The following is a 21188-nucleotide window of genomic DNA, read 5'->3' as shown; positions in this document are numbered from 1 at the left end:
GGGGAGGTGAGGTGCTGGTTCCTTACTGCGATGCAGGGGAGGTTAGGTGTCGGTTCCTTAATGTTGCCGGGGAGGTGACGTTGCGGTAGCGTCGGTTCCTTGCGATGATGTGAGGTTAATGGATTCGGGAGGTCAATCATGTGGGTATCGGCTCCGCGATTATGAAGTGCAGGCGTCAGTGAGGTCGGGGTTGCAGTGTGAGTCAAGGCGGTGCGTCGTGAGCATCACAAGTGGAACCCTCGGCTCCTGTGCAGGCAGCAGCCTCGGTGACGGTGTCAGAGTCGGTACTGTGCGGCCACGGCAGGTCTGCAGTGCGTGTCAGGGCGGTGCGTTGTGCACTTCACGAGCGGAGCCCACGGCTTCATTGCAGGGTGTGGAGTTGCTCACTGGCGTCTTTGTTGCAATTTCCTCTGTGGCAGCTGAAACAGCAGTTCCAGGTGCAGCAGGACAGAGGAAACAAAATCTTTGTGTCACTGAGACTTCAGAACAGGAGGCATACTCTACACCAAGCCCTTGGAAATCTTCTTCAAGCGGAATACACAGCACATAGCGAAGTCTTGGTCTTCTACTTGGCAGAAACAGCCACTGCAGGCCAACCTCACACAGCACACAGCAATGGGGCAGTACTTCTCCTTCAGCTTTCCCAGCTCTTCTCCTCGGATAGGGGTTCTTTGTGAGTCCAGAAGTAATCTAAAGTTATGGGGTCTTGGCCCCAATATTTATACCACATTTTCCTTTGTTATTGTGTGGCAGAAAGTCTCTTAGCTCAGTCCAAACCAGTTCTGTCCTCTGTGGCCCAGCTTCATGGCAGGAGGTGGAGACAGCATTGTTCAAGGCAGACCATGCCTATTCAGGACAGCCCTGACTCATACAGGAAAGGCAGGACACACTCAACCCCCCAAGTGGCTGTCTGAAGGGAATGCACATCCCCAGCCCCTGTCACTCCAAACCAGACAGTGAACACACACACCAGCAGAGGCACACAGGATGGCTAAGAAAGAAAATAGCCACTTTCTAAAAGTGGTATTTTGAAACACACAATATAAAAATCCACTTTACTAAAAGATGCATTTTTAAATTCTGAGTTCAGACATACTAAACTCCATCTTTCTTTCTTGTCCACATGGAAAGTTATACTTGTAAGATGTTACAAAGTATTCCACATTCTATCTTATTGGACAGATAACCTTTCAATAGTAAAAAACAAAAGACACCAGGATAAGTCCTACCTTTCCCATACACTGCACTGTGCCCAGGTGAGTGCCTTGGGCCTATCTTAGGGGTGACTCACTTGTAAGAAAAAGGAAGATTAGGGCCTGGCAAGTGGGTTGACTTGCCAGGCTGCAATGGTAATAGAAACTGCATGCAGACACTAGTGCGGAAGGTCTGAGACTCCTTTGAAAGGCTGCCTGTGTGGATGGTACAATCGGTGCTGCAGGCCACCTAGCAGCATCTGACGTACAGGCCCTGGGCACACCCAGTGCACTGTACTGGCGACTTAGAAGTGAGTCAAATAAGCCAATCATGGAAACACCAATCCATAACCACAGTTCACATAAGGAGCACTTGCACACTGACCAGCATTGGCAAAGTACCCAAAGCATCTAGAGAGACAAAAGCAAAATCCAGCACACAGCAAAAACACAGGAGGCAGAGGCAAAAAGACAGGGGAAAACCACACCAAGGATGCCAGGTCTAACAATGGATAATTTAGAACCTTTGACCCCCCCTTCCCACCCTCTTACCCTCCAGCTCCATTCACTGTTGAAAATGTCTCTCTTTGCTATATCCAGGCGGTTCCATAGCAGAGCGAGTTTGAGCTGGTAGGTCCAGTTGTTGTAATCCATGCTCTGTGACGCTGCAAAGAAACAGGTGACCAACATGTTGACATATAAGTGACACTCTAGTTTGAATACCAACATTTGCATGCAAATTAGAACATATCCATTAAGTACAGATCAACAAGAAATGCCTGACACGCTTAGAGAGAGGTTTATTGTAAGACCTGACCAGCAGAAAGAGGATGACACAGATAAAAAGCAACACAAATGTTTTTATTATCATGACAACAGTAATAAGTGTTATAAATCAATGTGGAAAGGATCACTGGTCCTGCATAACCAAGGTCTGTAGGTGGATCGGTAGGTGTCTCCCAAATAAAAGACCCTCATACACGTGTTTTTTCAGAGTCGTGTAGCGGAATATGATGTGTCCCCGCTTCTTGTAACACGTGTCCGTGCGTAATCCTTGGGTCAGTTTTTGTTTGCACCCTCCGCCAGGAGGTTGTACCATTGGTTAAAACAGTAGTGATAGTGAATAAGTGAATTAGTGCTATAAAGGTGTTCTAAAATACCCGGACAGCCAGAGGTTCAACTTTAATATTTCTGGATTCGGGTAAAAGGTTAAGGCGTGTCGCTATAGAATTATTTAGGAATTCTAGCGCACTAATCTTCTGAGGTTAAAAGTGGTCGACATGTTTCAGCCTTATCTGCCTGTTGGTCAGTCGGCTTTCCTCAGGACCATGAAGTGATTAAGTGAAAGAAAGAAAAGGTAAATTTGTAACCTGATTCGTTTTGTGGTAGTAGGTCACATTGTACCTGTAATGAAAGAAAAGGGAGATAGTGCAACCACATTTGTAGCGAATAGGTGGGAAAAGACACTTCAGTAATGTACAATGACATAGAGACACAGTTGAGAATTATAAAACATATTATTAAAAAACATATAATTAAAAGCGAGTTGTGCAATACTAAACTCAGAGTCACATTCATATTAAGCGTCAACTTACTCATTCTCAAAATTCTATGCAGAATATTGTGATGTATAAATCCCAAAATCGTATTTAGGCGTCATGAGATTATTTCTTTACAGTGCCCTGATATTAAAGGTGCTATTTAATTTAATTTAAGGCGCAATTCCATTGTTACATTACCATGACGTCAAAGACGCTATTCAATTTTACTGTGTCATCACGATTATCTTAGACATTGGTATAACGATGTAATAACTGTTCGAGTATGGACTCTTACACTTATTTAAAAGTACATGCACTCGTTATTAGACGGTACCAAGCACTCAGTCTACATGTATTCTGAAGACCTAACATGTGCATACTGCCGCTATGGTATCATTAAATGCGCACTCTGGAAAGCCTATTCAGAAAGAGATTCTATTCGAAAAGTAGGCACTTCTAACAAAAGTTTAAAACTAAGCAAAACACAAAACAGAGCAGGGTCTTCACATGCGCTTATGCGTAACTAGACTTTATAGAATGTACCTCTACATTATGTAAGACTTATCTCCTCGGGAACCACGGCAGTTAGGGGGAGGCTTCCCTGTTTTGGGGTGAGGAAAAAAGGGGTTTAGTAAAGGGGTTTTTAATACTTGCGGTTTACTCCATAACGAAAAGGACAATGCTCCTTGATACCTCTAGCCTTCAAACACCCATCTAGCAGCTTGTGCTATCTCTGCCCTTGGTGACCCGGAATCAATCGCCAGTGTGTAACATGTCTTCTTTTATTGCAAAGTAATGGAAACTGAAGAGTTACTCGAGTGTTTATACTTATTAGTTGTACTAAAATGTTATACCTAATTTTCAGATAAGAATTGTAATCATTTCTAGCTTGGAAATAGATGACAAATGGAGTTTTATGAGAATGTACTCTTTAGGCGCTCATTCGGAATTGTCTCATAATCAAAAAACGTTAGAAAATTCGTAATTCAGGCAAGGTATCAATTATTTGTTAAGACATAACCATGGAACGGCTGGTTGGCTGCACAAAAACTCCCTGCAATTCAACTTCTCCAAAACTGAGGTTCTGTTTTGCGCTGGAAGCCGAATCCCACGCCCGTTTCCAACCAAATTTTGGCCCCCAGAAGCCCCGGAAAAACCACAGCCGGTCACCACGGTTCGCAACCTGGGTGTCATGATGAACAACAAGTTGAGTATGGAAACCCAGGTTGCAAAAACAGTGGGGACCTGCTCAGCCTTACTGCGCTCTCTGCGCAAGATCATGCCACTCCTCCCCGCACAAGCTCGAGCGTTAATAGTCAGGTGTACTATTCTTAGTCGCCTAGACTGTTGTAACGCACTGCTACTCGAGTCTCCAGCTGTGCTGATGGACCGACTCCAAAGAGTTCAGTCGGCCGCCGCCAAACTAGCCCTTGGCTGGACCAGGAGATCCTCTGCCACAGCGGCCTTAGCCGAGCTGCATTGGCTCCCTCTAAAGCAGCGAGTGGCCTTCAAAGCCCTTTGCCTTGTTTTTAAGGCATTGCACGGAGTCGGACCCAGACCTTTGCAAGCCATGTTTACCTGGTACACCCCCACCAGAACCCTCCGTTCTGCCTCAGCCTGCCTTGTCACAGTACCGAGATTCAACAAGGTTAGGACTGGGGGCAGATCCTTCAGAGTCGCAGCTGCAAAATTGTGGAATAGACTGCCCCTTGACATCCGCCAAATATCGCAACTCCTTCCCTTCCGAAAACGTATCAAAACTTGGCTTTTCCCCTAAATCCACTCACTTGCTACCCGTCCTCAGTCTCCTCATTTGAGGAGAATTTCTCCAGCGCCAGGATACCTGCAAGGTGACAGCCGCGCTATATAAATGTTTTAAATAAAATAAATAATAAATAACGGCATCATTCAGGCCCTCACTGTCTGTCTTAAGTCTGTGCACCCAACGTTGCTCTTTTTCAAATAAAATTTTGGCTGCATTCCTGTCCACAGTGTCAAGGGTTTCTAGGATGACCCACTGTAGGTCATTCACAGAGTGCCCAGATTCTTTGTAATGAGTTGACATTTTTGTGGTTGTTTTTTTACAGTTCACATTGCTGCGGTGTTCGCAAAGTCTTTGTTTTGCTTTACGACAGGTCATGCTAATATATCTTATTTGACACGGGCAAGTTATCATGTAAATGACATGGCTTGTGTTGCAGTTCGTATGTCTTTTTAATTTCCAATTGAAGTTGGGAAGCAGCTGTAATTCCTTTGTGGGTTTTGTAGTGTCACAGACTGTGCAGTTTCCACATGGGTAATGGCCTGTTACTGGACTGTTATTCCACAGTCCAGGTGTGTCTTTCTTTTTCTTAGGTGGGGGTCTCGTGTGCACCAGCAAGTCCTTGAGGTTGCGGCTTCTCTTGTTGGCAAACATCGGTTTAGGCCAATTCAGATTGTGAGATGTTACTATTCTCCAGTTTCTGTTGATTATTTTCTTCACTTGGTTGGTGACTGGGCTATAAGTAGTTACGCATGTGATCCTATCTTCCTTCAATTTAGGACACGTCTCTAGGAGCGCTTCTCTTGGTTGGTTGCGGGCACGTTTCTTGCATGTGTTGATCACCTTCTTTGGATATTGACGAACCAGTAGTTTGTCACATAGGTCATTCGCTTGACTTTTGTAGTCAGTAATTGAGCTGCAATTTCTCCTCAAGCGAAGGAATTGGCTGTACGGGAGATTTTCCCGTAAGGGTCTTGGATGAAAGCTTTGAAAAGATAGCAGGCTATTCTTGGCCGTCGATTTAAAGAAAGTACGGGTGTGCAAAGTATTGTCTTTAGAAAAGATGGTAATGTCTAAAAAATCTAAAGTACTTTCATTGGCAGTGTATGTAAATTTCAAGCATTCATCTTGGGTATTAAGCCAGCGATGAAAATCCGTCAGGGTTTCCTCATCACCCTTCCACATAAAAAAGGTATCATCTATATATCTCTTCCGAAAGAGAATATGATGAAGAAAGGGATTGTTCTCATTCTGAACGAAGGTGCGTTCAAAGGTGCTAACGTACAACCCCGCCACACTTGGGGCAAATGTACTGCCCATAGATGTTCCATGGCGTTGAAGGAAGAGGGTGTCTTTGTACTGGAAGAAATTTTCCATTAGAGCTAATCTACAGCACTCCAAAACAAAATGTCTGGGGGTTTTGTTTGGCCAGTCAATGTTAAAGAGAATTGTCTCAAGAGTGTCTAGTGTTTTTTGTTGTGGCAAACTAGTGTAGAGACTCTCTACATCTAAGCCCACTAAGAGCATTGTTCCTTCCGAGTACTCAAAGTTTTGTAACATGTTTAGGAGGTCTCTTGTGTCCTTCAGATAGGTGGGTGTCTTTTGGACCAGTGGTCTTAAATATTGGTCTGCAAATTCTGACAGTGTTTCCAAAATCGAATTGATTCCGGACACAATTGGTCTCCATGGTGGTGGCATTTTGCCTTTATGCGTTTTTGGTAAGGAGTAGAAGTATGGTGTTACTGGTGTTTTTACTTCCAGATATTCTGCCTCCTTTTTGGACACCCAATTGTTGGCTTCCGCATCTTCCACCATCATGGATATTGTTCTTTGTAGACGGGCAGTTGGGTCTCTTGTTAGAACCTCATAAAATGTTGTATCTGCAAGGAGGTCCATACACTGTTTGTCATATCCAGCTGTTATTAATAAGACCACACCTCCTCCTTTGTCCGCCGGTTTGATTACGATTTCTCTATCGTTCTTGAGTTCAGTGAAAGCCAGTTGTTCCGCCTTGGTAATATTTTGAAAAGGTTTCTGTGGTTGGTTATGCAATAGGTCAACTTCCTTCATAATTGCCTGTTCAAAGGTGCATATTTCAATTGGGACTTGTGAATTGAGGGGGCAGAATGTCGATTTATTCCTCAGTGTTGTATCTCCTTCTTGTGTCAATTGTTGGTTGTCTTTGAAAAAGGCTTTCAGTTTCAGGGTACGGCAAAAGGCTGCGAGCTCGCATTTTGTTTTGAAGATGTCAGTTCTTGGAGTGGGGACATACCCAAGTCCTTTATTCAGGACGCTGAGTTGATCCTTTGTTAGGATTCTGTCAGTCAAGTTGATGACGAGGTTGTTGCGCCCGATCCCGTCTTGGCCTTCGTTACACTCCTGGTTTCGACTTGTCTTGTTTGGTCGTACCAGGTTATCCCTTTTTGTCTGGACCGGCGGTTGGACTGGCCATTCCCTAAAAAAGGACGTCCTTGTTGGTAGTTGTGGCCCCCTTGTTGCATTTGATGGTTCATGGGTACTTCAAAATAAGGATTAGGCCATCCTTGGAATTGAGGGTTAAAAGGGAGGAAAGGCATATTTGGGCCTCCATTTTGAAAGTATGGTGGTCTCCAGAAGTTATTCTGTCCTCTCCTATTGCCCCTCCTATTGCGGTAGTTTCCTCTCCCACGCTTTGTGGAATCATCCCCACTTTTGTCTGAACTGTCATTTGAGGATATGCTATTTGAATCATTGTTGGATGAATTGTCATTAGGTTTGTAATCCTTACTGCTGTATGGATGTATACGTTCTAGTGAGAACCTTTTTAGTTCTTTGGCTAGTTTTTGCAGTTTCGTTTGTGTAAGGTATTCTTGACTATCTTTCATTTCTTTATTGATTTCTTCCAGTCTGGTCTTGTAGATGGTTATATTTACCGTATTGTTCAGTTTGGTTTCAAGGATTTCTATTTTCACCATCAATTCTTCTGTTAGTCTGGTGGCAGTTTTTATTATTAGTACCAAGTAGTCTCTGGTGCACTTCCATGAGATGGAAGACCAATCTTTCCGGAAGGCTAGATCTTTGAGGAATATCCGGGGGGCATTAGTCACCCACAGTCCTCTTGGTGCCGCATTGACCCGAAGGTACTCGGTCATTATAATGCCGTGTACAGCTGTTCTGACTTGTTCCTTTTTCATTTCACTCAACTCGTCCCATTCTTCGGTAGAAGATAGAGTTTGAGAAAGGTCGCCTTCCATGAGTAGTGGTGGTCTGGCAAGTATTGCTTCTATTTCTTCACTCGTATAGCTGAGTCCAAAACTCCCAGCCACGATCAATTATCACAGGGGACTGTTGGTCAGAAGACTCGTGTTTTAGATTTCTTAAACTCCCACAGCTGCACGCTGCTTTTCACGTATCATCAATTGGTGGAGGGAGAGAGAGTGCAACGATCGGGAAGTGCACCTGCCCGATAGACCCTCGTCTGGCAGCCGATCATCCGAACTTCACTGGTTCCGAGCAGACCTCTCTCGAGTGATCTACGGTCCTGACTGGGAACCATCAGGAGTGCCACAGCAATTACGGAGAATAGAGGACGATCGGGCGCTGGAAGCGGAAGACGAGAAACTGTCCATACGGTCCGGGTAAGGTCGTGTAACACGACAAACTGTAAAATATTTGATTGATCGATTGGAAAATACTAGTATTACTCTCCGAATTGTTGGTTCTCTTGGAGATTCTCTGTCTGCAAACGGAGAGGAATAGAAAGTATTCTCTCTTCCTTTGCAGGTAGTGAAGGGTAGGTAACGCAGGCCTTTGCCCCCGTTGTAATCCGTCGTGCCTATTTTTCTCCCCCACTGATTGATTGTTTGCCCGAACATTGCTTGTTCGAGGATTGTTTTCTCGAGAATTCTCTGTCTACAAACGGGGAAGGATAGAAATAGTCTGTCCTCCTTTTGCAGATAGTGAAGAATAGGTAACGCAGGCTTTTGCCCCCGTTGTAACCCGTCATGCCTGTTTCTTTCTCGCCACTGATTGTTTGATTGAACGGACATTAATTGTTCGATGTTGGTTCTCTCTTTGGGTATTCCCTAATTGCGAATACTGCAGAATAGAAATATTCTGTCCAGTCTTCACAAAGTAGTGAAGGATAGGTAGTGCAGACTTTTGTCCCCGTTGTAACCCGTCATGCCTATCTTCTCCCCATTGGTCAGTAGTTGGTTCAGCCCGGACCGCTTATTAGAGGTGGATCATCCGGCTCCTCTGGAGGGCACCCCTAATAAGGATATGTTTTTAAAATATGGACTAGTCGCCCTAGCTTATAGTAAGTTATGGAATAAATATACTAAAAAGGATCAGGAAAATCAGTGGCCACTGGTAGGATCCTTCGATGACACAAAAATAAGCGTGCTGGAAACATCCCTTTGTAACAATAAAACCACGCCCACTATGCTTGATAGTTTCGGCATGTGGCGCAAAGAAGCAGAGCAACGAAAGAAAAGAGAAGAAGCGAGAATAGGAAAAGAATTGCGAAAGGCAGCCCACCTGGCCGCTAAGAAACTAGAAGAAGAGATAAAAGAAAGAGCAGAAAGCAGACAAAAACAGGAATCTGAGTCGACAGGCCAGTGTCCTGTTAGGACCCCCTCTACGCTCTACCCTGAGCTGACCTCCAAACAACGGGCGAACGATGAGCTGCTGCTAGGTCCTCCGATCATCTATATGCCCCCCCCATATGCCCCTTCCCAGCCCCTAGTACAGCACTTGCCAGCTCCGAGTGCAAATGAGAATAGCCTTGAATCTAGTGCCCCAGCCCTCACGGCCTCCGCTCTGGCCGCATTAGTAACGACATCAGATGAACCCAAGACTAGCAAGCAGCCACCGAGTAGACTGAATAGATTGAGCATAGATGAGCGAGAGGGAATTGACAAGATAGCAAAGGCACTGGTAGAACGGAAAGAGAGCGAAGAATACACGATGGATATGCACAATTCGCATGCCGGTAGCCACAGACGGCATTTCATTTTACGGTTTAGTTACTACACCCTGAACGCATATGAGGATAGGTATCAGAATCGGGGTCCTGCTAAACTGACAGCGTTATATAGAAAAGTCGATATTGGAGACGAGGCCGAGCGTGATGCGGCGGACCTCTTCATGCAAACGCTTGAGGTTTTCCGCCACCTCACGGAACAGAAACCAGAAGCTACGATTATAGTTCCCGAGACGACTGGGTCCCCATCAGAAGTAGGCAACACTATGATGCCTATCAGAGAAGCCGCCCCCTACTGGGTTCCCCCGCGAGGTCAGGGAACAAACGACGATATCAACCACGCAGATGCGAAGGGGAGGGTTGTGTACAACTGGGTTTATCAACCATGGGATCGGCAAGATATTTTAACTTTTAGGCAAACCCTGCCCGATTTAAGAAAGAACCCGACAGCATTTTATACCGAACTAGGTACAGCCTTGGGCTCAACAATAATGACTCTAGCGAACATTGACTTGTTTTTCGGGTTATGTCTGCCGGCTGATGTGTGGAAGCAAATCAAAAAAGCCGACCACACAGACCTGTTCGGACATACCTGGAATCAACTCAGTGAACTAGATAGGCAGCGAGAACCCGGAAAGAAACCTGTAAAAGACATACTGGAACTCCCGGACAAAATAGTTCAGAAGCTAAAGACACTGATCCCAGAGAAGAAGGTAGACTGGTCGGTAGTCACGGCATGCCGTCAGAAACCCCAGGAAGACGTATCAGAATACTTCTCCCGATTTGAGACGGTGTTCTCCGACTACAGTGGCCAAGACATGACCACTGCAATCGGGCAACACCTATTCGTGCAAAACTACGTAAAAGGGCTATCGCAAGAGGTCTCCCAAAAGTTACAGACGAGCGAGAGTAGTTGGGGGGCCTCCAAACCTGCAGCTATCCTTCAGATGGCTCAGTACTACGAACACCAAAAGAACGAGAACGATAGGGCGACTGAGAAAAAGAAAAAGGACTTGAAAGAACGAGTGATGATTGCTCAATTACAAGGAGTGACGACAGGGAGGGAACGGTATAGAGGAAACTACCAGTCAAATGCCCCTAGGAATACACCCCCTAGAGACCGCACACCCGGCGCTCCACGAACAGACCTCGATGAGAACCAGTGTGCGTTTTGCAAAGGATTTGGCCATTGGAAGTCCCAATGTCCGGTTCTTCAGGAAATGATCAAAAATAAAGAAACAAGAGACATGACGAATGGCCCCAGGTCTAAAGGGCAGGGACAAGGGCACACCCACGACACCAGCAATGACAGACCTGGCAAACAAAACACGTTTGACCGTCCCCGGCAGAATCAGTGCCAACAGTCTGACTGCGACAATGCCCGTGACTTTGCATAGGACTGCCAAGGGCAAGGAAGGGATCCAGTCGAGCTCTATGTTGACCAGCAAGGTCCTTATGTCACCGCTAAGGTCCTAGGTACGAAATCTCCGATCCTGGTAGACACTGGCGCGACACGTAGTGCGTTATCTAAACGACTGATTCCAAGGGCACCCTTGTCTGGCTCACAAATAACATCAATAGGCTTTGATGGAACGCCCTCCACTAACCCCTTATCAGCACCGGTCTCCTATGACTTGGACAGCAACCCCACTGACACGACGTTTCTGCTTTCCTCCAACACCCCCGATGCCATTATGGGACTTGACTTACTAAAGCATTTCCGAGCTACTATCAGGTGTTCACAGGACGGGGTCCGAGTCATTCTGTATGATAACCCGACTCTGATCAGACATCATCATGCACGACACATGCTCTCCATCTCTGACACTGACGCATCCTTACTTGACTCTCTGCCTCTGTATCTATGGGCTAAGACTGACGCTGATGTAGGACAAATGATGATCGACCCCGTGCGCATAACTGTCCGCCAAGATGCGATACTCCCAAAACTCCCACAATATCGGATATCGCCCGAAGGTGAGAAGGCATTGGTGATGATAATCCAGTCCCTGGTAGAGGCAGGAGTGGTAGAGGAAGTAGTCAGCAATATTTGCAACAGCCCTATCCTACCCATTGTGAAGAAGCAGGGCGAGGGAGATGAGAAAGCGTACCGCTTCATCATCGACCTTCGAGAGGTCAACAAGGTAGTTGTACCTCAGTACCTGTAGTCTCAGATATCGCCACCATTCTGACCCTGATTCCTTCCACAGCCACCACCTTCACTGTAATAGACCTCAAAAACGCTTTCTTCTCCATCCCCATCCACCCAGATAGCCGCTACCTTTTCGGCTTCACATTAAAATCCCGCTCATATAGATTTTGTAGAGCTACCCAAGGTTACACAGAAAGTCCCAGCATCTATAGCCAGGCCCTCAAGAGGCAGCTGGACGCCGTTCAGCTACCAGAGGGAGTGGTGTTGATACAGTACGTCGATGACATCCTTTTGGCGGCCGACACCACTCCACTTGCAGTCACAGCCACCATCCAACTCTTGCACTTCCTTGCGGAAAATGGCCACAAGGTCTCCAAGAAGAAGTTGCAATTCTGCCAAACCCAGGTCACCTACCTAGGCCACCTCTTGTCCAAAGACGGGAGAAAGCTTACACCCGATCGAATCCAGGCCATTCTAGACACCCCTGTCCCAAAGACCCAGAAACAAGTCCGCTCCCTGGTAGGCCTCACCTCCTTCTGTCGGCAGTGGTTACCAAACTTCAGTCTCATTGTAAAGCCACTACTCTCCCTACTAGCCAAAGACGTCCCCTTCCCACTCCCTTGGACCCCCGAATGCCAATCCTCCTTCAAAGAACTCCGAGACGCCCTTTGTTCTGCACCAGTCCTAGGAACCCCCGATTACACCAAACCCTTCTCTCTCTACACCCACGAAAGGGAGGGGTGCGCTTTGTCTGTCCTGCTTCAAACTATCGGCCCCAAGCAACGACCATGTGCCTATTTCTCTGCCACCCTTGACCCCGTAGCGAGAGCCTTGCCTGCCTGCCTTCGAGCCGTAGCCGCCGCTGCTGTCTCTATCCGACAAAGTGAGGGGATCGTACTCTCAAATTCCCTCACGGTATTGGTGCCCCATGCTGTTGACACCCTCCTAAACCAGACTAAGACGCAACACCTGACTAGCGCACGACTGACCGGATACGAACTGACTCTACTTGCACCCCACATCACGCTGAGAAGATGCACCACACTGAACCCAGCCACCTTGTTGCCTCTGCCCGATAACGACCCAAATGTCCCCCCTATACACGACTGTGTGACCCTCACAGACGAACAGACTAGGAGTAGAGTTGACCTCCGGGACACCGCCTTCACAGACCCTGACGGAGAGCTATGGGTAGACGGTTCTTGCATAAAACTCCCCGACTGCACCACCTCAGCTGCCTATGCAGTTACCACAGCGCGAACTGTAGTTGAAACCGCCCGCATCACGCAACGATCCGCACAGGCGGCAGAACTGATTGCCCTCACACGAGCATGTATTATAGCAACAGGGACGACGGCAAACATTTACACAGTCAGTACGCCTTCGGGGTGGTTCATCATTTTGGACTCTTGTGGAGAGAAAGGGGATTCTTGACGTCCCACGGCACGCCCATCCTCCACGGAGATCTAGTCTCCGCCTTGATTGAAGCAGTTCTCCTTCCCAGACGATTAGCGGTAATCAAATGTCAGGCACACAAGAAGGTGACAGACTTAGTCGGACAGGGAAACGAGCTGGCCGACATCACTGCCCGAACCACAGCTGAGAATAGGACAACGACACACATGTATGTGACCAGGTCGCAAGCAGAAAGATGGACTGACGCAAAGAAAATGATTAGGGACATCCAGATGGCCATCTCACCACACGAATTGACTGAATGGGCACGGGTGGGATTGAAAGACGATGAAGGCTGCTGGCGGACAAAGGACACTAACAAATGGTTGCTACCCAACTCATACCTGATCCCCATACTGACTATGGCTCACTCCCCTGCACACATAGGTTCTGCCCCCATGATCGAACTCATCTCCAAGGTCTGGCACAACGACAAAATCCCCGACTCAGCCAGACGCCTGGTCCAACAATGCCTTATCTGCCTGCAACATAACCCTGGGAAAGGAACTGTAGTACCCCGGGGAGGGTTTGGGGTCCCAGACCACCCTTTTGAAGTCCTCCAAATGGACTACATCCAACTAGAAAGATGCCAAAGCCTGAAGTATGCACTAGTCATTGTGTCTGCTTTCAGCAAATGGGTAGAAGCCTATCCAACCCGTGATAACACTGCCATGACCACTGCTAAAGTACTACTGAAAGAATTTTTCCCTCGCTACGGCCTTTGTCGAATTCTATGGAGCGACAACGGCCCCCACTTCATAGCTGAAGTTATCCAACTAATCTTGAAAGGGCTGGAGGTAAAACAGAGGTTCCACGCCGTCTTTCACCCCCAATCTGCTGGCTTAGTTGAGCAACACAACGCCACACTGAAACTAAAACTGTCGAAGATAGTGGCCACCACAGGACTTAAATGGCCAGATGCCCTCCCACTGGCATTGCTATCGATGCGCTCCACTCCCACTAAGCACCATTTGACCCCCTACGAAGTTGTATTTGGGCGACCCATGAATCTCTGGACTGCCCCTAAACCGACTTCCATTCACGACGTCCCAGACGTCCTACTGTCCGATTACTTGTGCAAGTTGACTAAAACATTGTCTGTCATTCATCAGCAGGTGCAGCAGGCCATCCCCGATGCTTCCTGGGGTCCGGGTCACGATATCCAATCGGGAGATTATGTGTTGATCCGGAATTTCCAACGGACGAAGAGTCTGGAACCCCGGTGGACGGGCCCCTGGCAAGTACTGATCACCACCCGAACGGCTCTTCGAGTGGAGGGGAAGAGACACTGGCTGCACGCACACCACTGTAAGAAGGTCTCCTCGACCCTGACCACGACAGAAAACGTCAGCACCCAAGAAGAACTGCTGAACAAAGACCGGCCATCATTGTACTGTTATCCTGATACCGAGGCACTCGAACTTGCAAAATTCTCTGACCCCACTGTGCCATCCAGGGAAGGGTATTTCCTGCGTCGAAAGGAGGGAGCTTCGGCTAAGTAGAACCACAGACTAAGTTGAATCTCAGAACGGTAGCCTAAACACAACCAAGGGTTACCCGAAGAGAGGCTAAACGACGTCAGCGGTTCTGCCCACTACCGAGCACCTTGAAGATGATGGAAGAGCCAGATAAGAAGACGACGGAAGCAACAGGGAATACCCGTTATCGAAACCCAAAGACTGACAATATACACAAATCAAAGACAATTGCTCTTTTTATTGTCCTCCTCTTTTGCCTCCTCCTCATGACTTCCTTCTGGATCATGGAAGAGAGCGCACCCGCTCATCAGATATTGCTGACCACTGCACAGCCAACCTCTATGAAAGAACATCACCTGATCTCCCTTTCGCCTCAGCTCCGAGAAAGGCGTAAGGAGTTCTGGAACAATTCCTTCGTGCAACTGTTGCACCAACACAACCTTGCCGCCAACGCCACAAACTGCTGGATCTGCGGGTTGCTCCCGCATGCCACCGGACACTCCATCCCTTTCATCCCTTCCCCTTTTTCAGTTCATGGTTCTTGCCTTGCCTGGTTGACCCTCTTGCAAGAGAGCTACAAGGACAACGCCACTTCTGGTCAAACAGTGTCACACTTCTACCACGGGTTCTGGCTGAACAAAACCGGAAGGACGTCTGCTCCCTTTTGTCCTTTGACCTCTGGCTCCTCCTTCCAGATGGACATCCCTGCCAAGGAGCGAGTCGAAATGCAGGTGTTCCATAGTCCAGCCAGACCCACCTTCTCCTACTTACGGAAACGAACTGCTGCCACTCTGACGGTGGCTCTGTCTGTTATCAATGTCACGGGCCTCGTGTGCCTCGAACGTTTGGAAACACAGCCGGTGGGTCACAGTTCCTGCCACATCACCAGAACATTGGACTCCATCGATCCCCCCTCCTTTGTTGCTTCTCCGAATATGTACTTTGTTTGTGGCACCAAAGCTTACACTTGGCTTCCAAAAAGTTGGGGTGGTACCTGCTACGTCGCCTTCGTTCTCCCTCCAACGTACGTGGCCCCAGCAAACCATCACCGGCAGAAGCGCGCAAGAGACATTGAACAAGCCGACTCCACTGGAGCACAGTTCCTGGATGCAGTGAAGGGACTTGTTCCTCTGTGGGGCTCAATGGCAAACAGCCGCGCCATCCGACACCTGACCCAGGCAGTAGAAACGACCATGAACATCACGGCTGGCATCCTCACTAACAATACGGCCGAGCTTCAGGCAGTCCGCCTGGTGGCTCTTCAGAACCGCCTTGTTCTAGATGTAGTTCTAGCTGACCGAGGAGGAGCATGCCGCATCATTGGATCCAGCTGTTGCACCTACGTGCCAGATAACTCGCCCTCAGTCTACAAAGCAATCGAACACCTCCACAGACTTTCCTCAGAAGTTTGTGGAAAAGTAAATTTTGCCATGTTCTGTGTCCCTACGCGTCCTCCATCATATGTTATATGTGCATGATTAATATGCATATGTATTCCCCATGTTTGATTAAAGACGCAATTACAGTTGTGTCCACCTCCAGTATACCAGTTTCCAGTTCTCGTGAATACTACGAATATCAGGCCTATGTAAAGCTACGTTGCCACGTTTCTCAGTGTGCACGTTAATGCATTGTAAAGTCCCCGTTTCTAGGCCTCAAAAGGGCCCGGACACCAGATTTCAGCTCCTGTCTCCTGAAGCCTCGCTGAGGAGCGATACAGCCCCCACCTGTATCCTCGACCCTTCACTTACTTCCTGCCTCGCAGTGCCCGGTTCAGCCTGGCTCTGCCTCTGAGTCTGCCAAGAGTATGTTATGATTCGAGTTATCAGTACAGCCCTCCTTCTCTGCATTCCTAAAGCTACTGAATCGCATCAATAGTTTCCGTCATTGTCTAGCCTCTACGTCTCCATGTAAGAGAAATACTGCATTTAATGGTCATTTAATATTCTTCATCACGCACTACATGTAGAATAATGCATGCTCCAGTCTTAGAGTCTGTTCGCCTTTACCCCGATAACTCTTGGATTCCATCAACATGTTCTCTAAACATCAGATACTAGATACTACTTAGGTACATGTCGCCCTGACTCTCCAGACTTCAGTCTCTGCTCCTAGCACAGAGTTCATAGCCCCCAGCTTCTCCTAGTAACACGTCATTGCCAGTTTGCGCGCACCATCAGGTTAGAGGTCCCGGCTCCTTAGGTAGCCCCCTCCATGGTTTCCACCCCATTCATGACATATTCTGTTACGTTTGCATCACATGTCTATGTATACGCCCTGTTACACCTCTTTTCACCCTTATCTTTCGCGACTGCTACGCGTCACGCCTATTGCTCCACCCACTGCTACGCCTATTGCAATGTAATGCTATGTGTTTGCGTTATGTATATATGCTCATGTATCTGTTATTAAAGACCACGCTAGCCATTCCAGATCCTGACCCCGGCAGCGCTGCCAGGACTTGCCATCCTATTCCTGTGCAGGTGGTCCTGTTCCTGTCCTTATGCTGTATTAAACCTGCAAAACTCCTACTACCTCGAATCTTGACTCTTATTTATTGAGCTATCTGTTATTCATTTATGCATTCAAAAAGAGAGGTATTATTTATTTATTTACCACATAATGGCGCCCGAACAGGGACTTGCCCTTTCCCCACGCGCCGGTGAAGCCACGCCGGCCCCCTGACCCTCTGCAGCCGTGACGGAACCATACCGTGCACGTGCAGATATTTCTGCTTCAAGTATCCCTCAGGCCCACGGAGGAGACGGAGGAGGCGGTCCAGCATCCAGACGAGGCGGTGGAGGAACGCGGCGAGTCCCGACCAGAGCCCAAGCCGAGAGTCCAAGGTCCGAGGTATCTGGAGGTCCACCCGTAACTGAAGTCCGAAGTTCGTCGTCCGTCGTCGTAGCAGTCCAGTCCAGTCCGAGGCCTTCCGTTCATGCTGCCCGGTGAGTACCGTTACTGGGGTGGTATCTAGACAGGGTCAATTTAATTGACTCTGGTCCGTGGGTTGGTGGTACACAGACCCACAAACGAAGTGTCCACTTCGGTGGATGCGGGTCCTGACGTGTCTCTTTATGAGACCGGTAAGTTTCGTACTGTTTCAGCAGTGCATCTAGTTTCTGTTCTAGTCAGTTCTGTTCTCGAGAAAATTCATGTATTCTGTGTTCCGTATTCCAGGTAGTATTCTGTTCGAACTGTTATTCTAAATGTTCTTCATGTATTTTGATGTCGTGGTATGAGTGTGAAGTAGTTATCGTGTTTATTATGTATTGTATTGTGTCCAGATTATAGTTCAGTCATGCCACTCTTTTCAAAACTGCGTCAGTTGAGAACTAGAAAAGGTCTGCTAGAAGCAGCAGTTCCTGTCCCGCCTAGGGACAGTCCAGGTCATTTCATGTATCAGAAGCATGGCATAAGTGCCATATTATATCTAGATTTATGGGTAGAGTATACCAAAGAGATAGAGGAAAAATATAGATGGCCCGTATCAGGCACATGGGATGCCGAGTGCATCATGAGAGTAGAAGAAGCATTATGGAAAAAGAAAGCCAGACAGTCACAGAAAGATGCCATCGAGTTATGGCGCAAAGAATCTCATAAAAGAACCGAAAAAGAAATCAGAAAGTCAGAATTAAGTAGAGAATCCTTGGAACGAGCCCAAGAAAGGGAATTAATCGAGATTGGTGAACGAGTTAAAACCGAACAGTCAGACAGACAGAGGCATGCTCTTATTAAGGGTATGTATCCTCTTCTTGCCGAGGGCTTGCCAAAAGCGACCCCGGAGGCATCCAGTAACTTTCCGCCACCATTAGTTCCGACCAAGCTACGTCACAAACCGACCGCAGCTGATATTTTCATCTCGTCCTATTTGGACGACACAGTTCCAGAATATGCAAATCCTGTTACTACTCCGCCAGTCCCTGTAAATCAGGCACTTCCCGCTCCTCCAGACACCGGAGTACCTGTTACGGTACCCCCGGTCCAGCCCGCCATACAAGTCCAGTCTGCATTTCCATTTCCCACTCTGCCAGGACGAAGAGCATCAGTAGACGACTCTAGTTTAGGGGCCGCAGGGGGAGGTCCTCCTCAAACCCCGCCGCCACACAAGCGTTTAACGTTAGTCGAATTACATGCTCAAGCGTCACAGCGTACGCCCAGATATCAGTCTGTTGCAGAAATAAGGAAAGCCCTTAATGAATGCGGCTATGATCCAGTCCCAGGCGAGGATAATATGGTTTTATATTCATTACGCGTAAGAAAGGTGGCCGAGTATCTAGTCACCCTACCGAATATGAAAGAAGATCTAGACAGAATATATCGTTTCATCCGTACAGGGGATGATCCAGAAAGCATTGGCGAAGTCATGTCTCAAAGGAAAGCCGAGATCCAGCTCATGATACTAAAGTTTTTGATTAATTGTTTAATAAGAGAACAAGATTACCCGTCCAAAGATCAAGCCGAAATGAGAACCCTGACAAAGTGGAGTGATAATATAGCCGAGGGTAAGCACAAGACCATCAGTGCTATGGAAAGTATGTACAAGAAAATCCGTAAAGAAATAATAAAGTTACACGAACAGCGTAAAGCAGCACAAGTAAGCGAGAAAGAAAGTAACTCTGATACTGAAGAGGTAGACGACGAGAATCCCGCCAGAATAGCGTATGTAGGAAAATCTAGATTTCCAGATCGCCATTTACGCCTAGAACACAAGTCAACTTTCCATCATCCAGCACCAGAACAAGGTTCTCTAGAACAAGTGTTTCAAGCTACCGATCACATTCTGAAATCACGAATCGGTTACAGTGAGTTAAGTACTATGCATGAACAAGAACTAGCCCGATCAGCAGTCCGATGGATTACTGATTCTACCACTTTTCCAGACGAAATAGTGGCACAAATGTTTCTGAAACTGCCCCCAGCCGAGCAGCGACTGGTGGGTATGTATATGATCCAGCACCTCATTACATTGTATGAGGGTCAGCACTCTGATCCAGGCCCGTTACATGATATCCTGAACGAGTTACTCCAGTATAGATGGAAAGGTCTAGGTACCGATTTAATTAGTGTCATTCTAGAACAGCGTCACAAATATAGAACGTTTTTGAACCCGCATTTTGTTCATGTCTCACCCCCAGAAAGTAAACCATTTTACATGGAGAGACAGAATCCGTTACGAGAAGTCCACCCAGTTAGAGGAACGGGTGGCGAACTAGAACGAGTGTTTGTTTACACCCCGATCACAAAGATGGAACTCTTAGAGATGAAAAAATTAATTCCCTGTCACGATAAAGATCCAGCAGGGTTCCATCGAGAATTAAAAGACATGCTCCGTATGGGAGAATACACGTATCCAGATATAATTAAAATGTTAAAGGTTCTGCTGCCCGCAGGGGTGTATGAAAAGCTCAAGGAAAAAGAATGGGAGGTGGGAGAGAAAAAGATAGATTGGGCAGTTCTAGAAGCTGAAGATAAGGCACGAGTACCAGGTACCGGTCTTGGAGCGAAATGTAAAGAATTACCTGAATTATTGATTCAAGTTTTACCCAGATTGTTAACAACGAAAAAGGAAGACTGGGATGCAATCTCAGCCTGTAAACAGAAACAAGACGAAGACATTAGTGATTTTTATTCTAGATTTGAGAAATGTTTTAGCATCAACAGTGGCCTCAAGACAAGTAGTGAGTCATACCCTCACCTTTTTGTTACTAAATTAGTCGAGAATTCAAGTCCACCAATTAAAAATCGAGTTTTGAAAGTCGAAAGTACCTGGCAAGCTAATACCCCGTCCCAGATGTTACAGATGCTCCAATACCACCAGAATAGAATCAGGGAAGAACAAGAACACGAGAGAAAGCGTATGAAAGACACGAAAATGAAAGTACTAGTTGCACAATCTATTCCACAAGACAGTCAGAAGAGGGGTCCGAATCAAGCCAGTCATCCTGCAGCTCCCGTTAAAGGGAACTGCAATTATTGTAAACAGCCAGGTCATTTTATAAACGAGTGTGCAGTTCTGAAACACAACATAGCTACTGGTAAGACTAAAGAAAGACCACGTCCGCCTAGACAAGAACAAGTTTCACAGACTCCTCAGCCACAGAATGCACCACAGACAGTTACAGCACCGCAGCCCATCGCTGCAACACAGCATGTTACACAGCAGATGTACCAGTATGCACAGTCCGAGTATCCAGAGTATCAGCCGTATTCATGAAACAGCCTAGAGAGGGAGGTAGGCTTGCCTCTCATCGAGATACCTGTAGATCAAGAAGGTCCCTATGTTCACAGTCAAGTATTAGGGAAAGACAGAAAGTTTTTGATTGATACAGGGGCAAGTAGGACCACTATAAGTCACGCCGAAGTTCCAGGGGCTCCGCTCTCAGGCTCAAGAAATGTTTCCCTTGGATTTTCAGGAAAACCCATTGTAAATGAAATATCAAAGCCAGTTACTCTAGAAGTAGGTCCATTGTCCCGTACTACTGATCTGTTACTTACTAAGTCATGTCCAGAGAATCTATTAGGTATTAAAACACTGAAAGAGTTAGGTGCAGTTATATGTTGTTCCCCAGAGGGAATACGATTGTTCCTGCGTGACTTTAAGGGTCACTATGTATTACGAGATTTTGATCCCAGATTGTCTA

The 21188-nt window shown here is 47.0% G+C and overlaps 1 protein-coding gene across 7 annotated transcripts in view; it reads right to left on the bottom strand.

The window, feature by feature from the left end:
- Positions 1-21188, bottom strand: part of LOC144773616 (transient receptor potential cation channel subfamily M member 2-like) — a 4189411-nt gene that overhangs the window by 3132928 nt on the left and 1035295 nt on the right. For all 7 annotated transcript variants that reach the window (XR_013600029.1, XR_013600030.1, XM_078658762.1 and 4 more), the window contains exon 11: positions 1746-1858. Coding sequence is in view for 5 of the 7 variants with exons in the window: in XM_078658762.1 (XP_078514888.1) it covers positions 1746-1858 (113 nt within the window). In the remaining 2 variants the exon portion in view is untranslated. The remainder of the gene's footprint in view (positions 1-1745; positions 1859-21188) is intronic.

This window comes from Lissotriton helveticus, chromosome 8, assembly GCF_964261635.1.
Source record: "Lissotriton helveticus chromosome 8, aLisHel1.1, whole genome shotgun sequence".
In the NCBI taxonomy this organism is placed as follows: domain Eukaryota; kingdom Metazoa; phylum Chordata; class Amphibia; order Caudata; family Salamandridae; genus Lissotriton; species Lissotriton helveticus.
The sequence above is the reverse complement of the archived record's forward strand: the minus strand, read 5'-3'. Positions and strand labels throughout refer to the sequence as shown.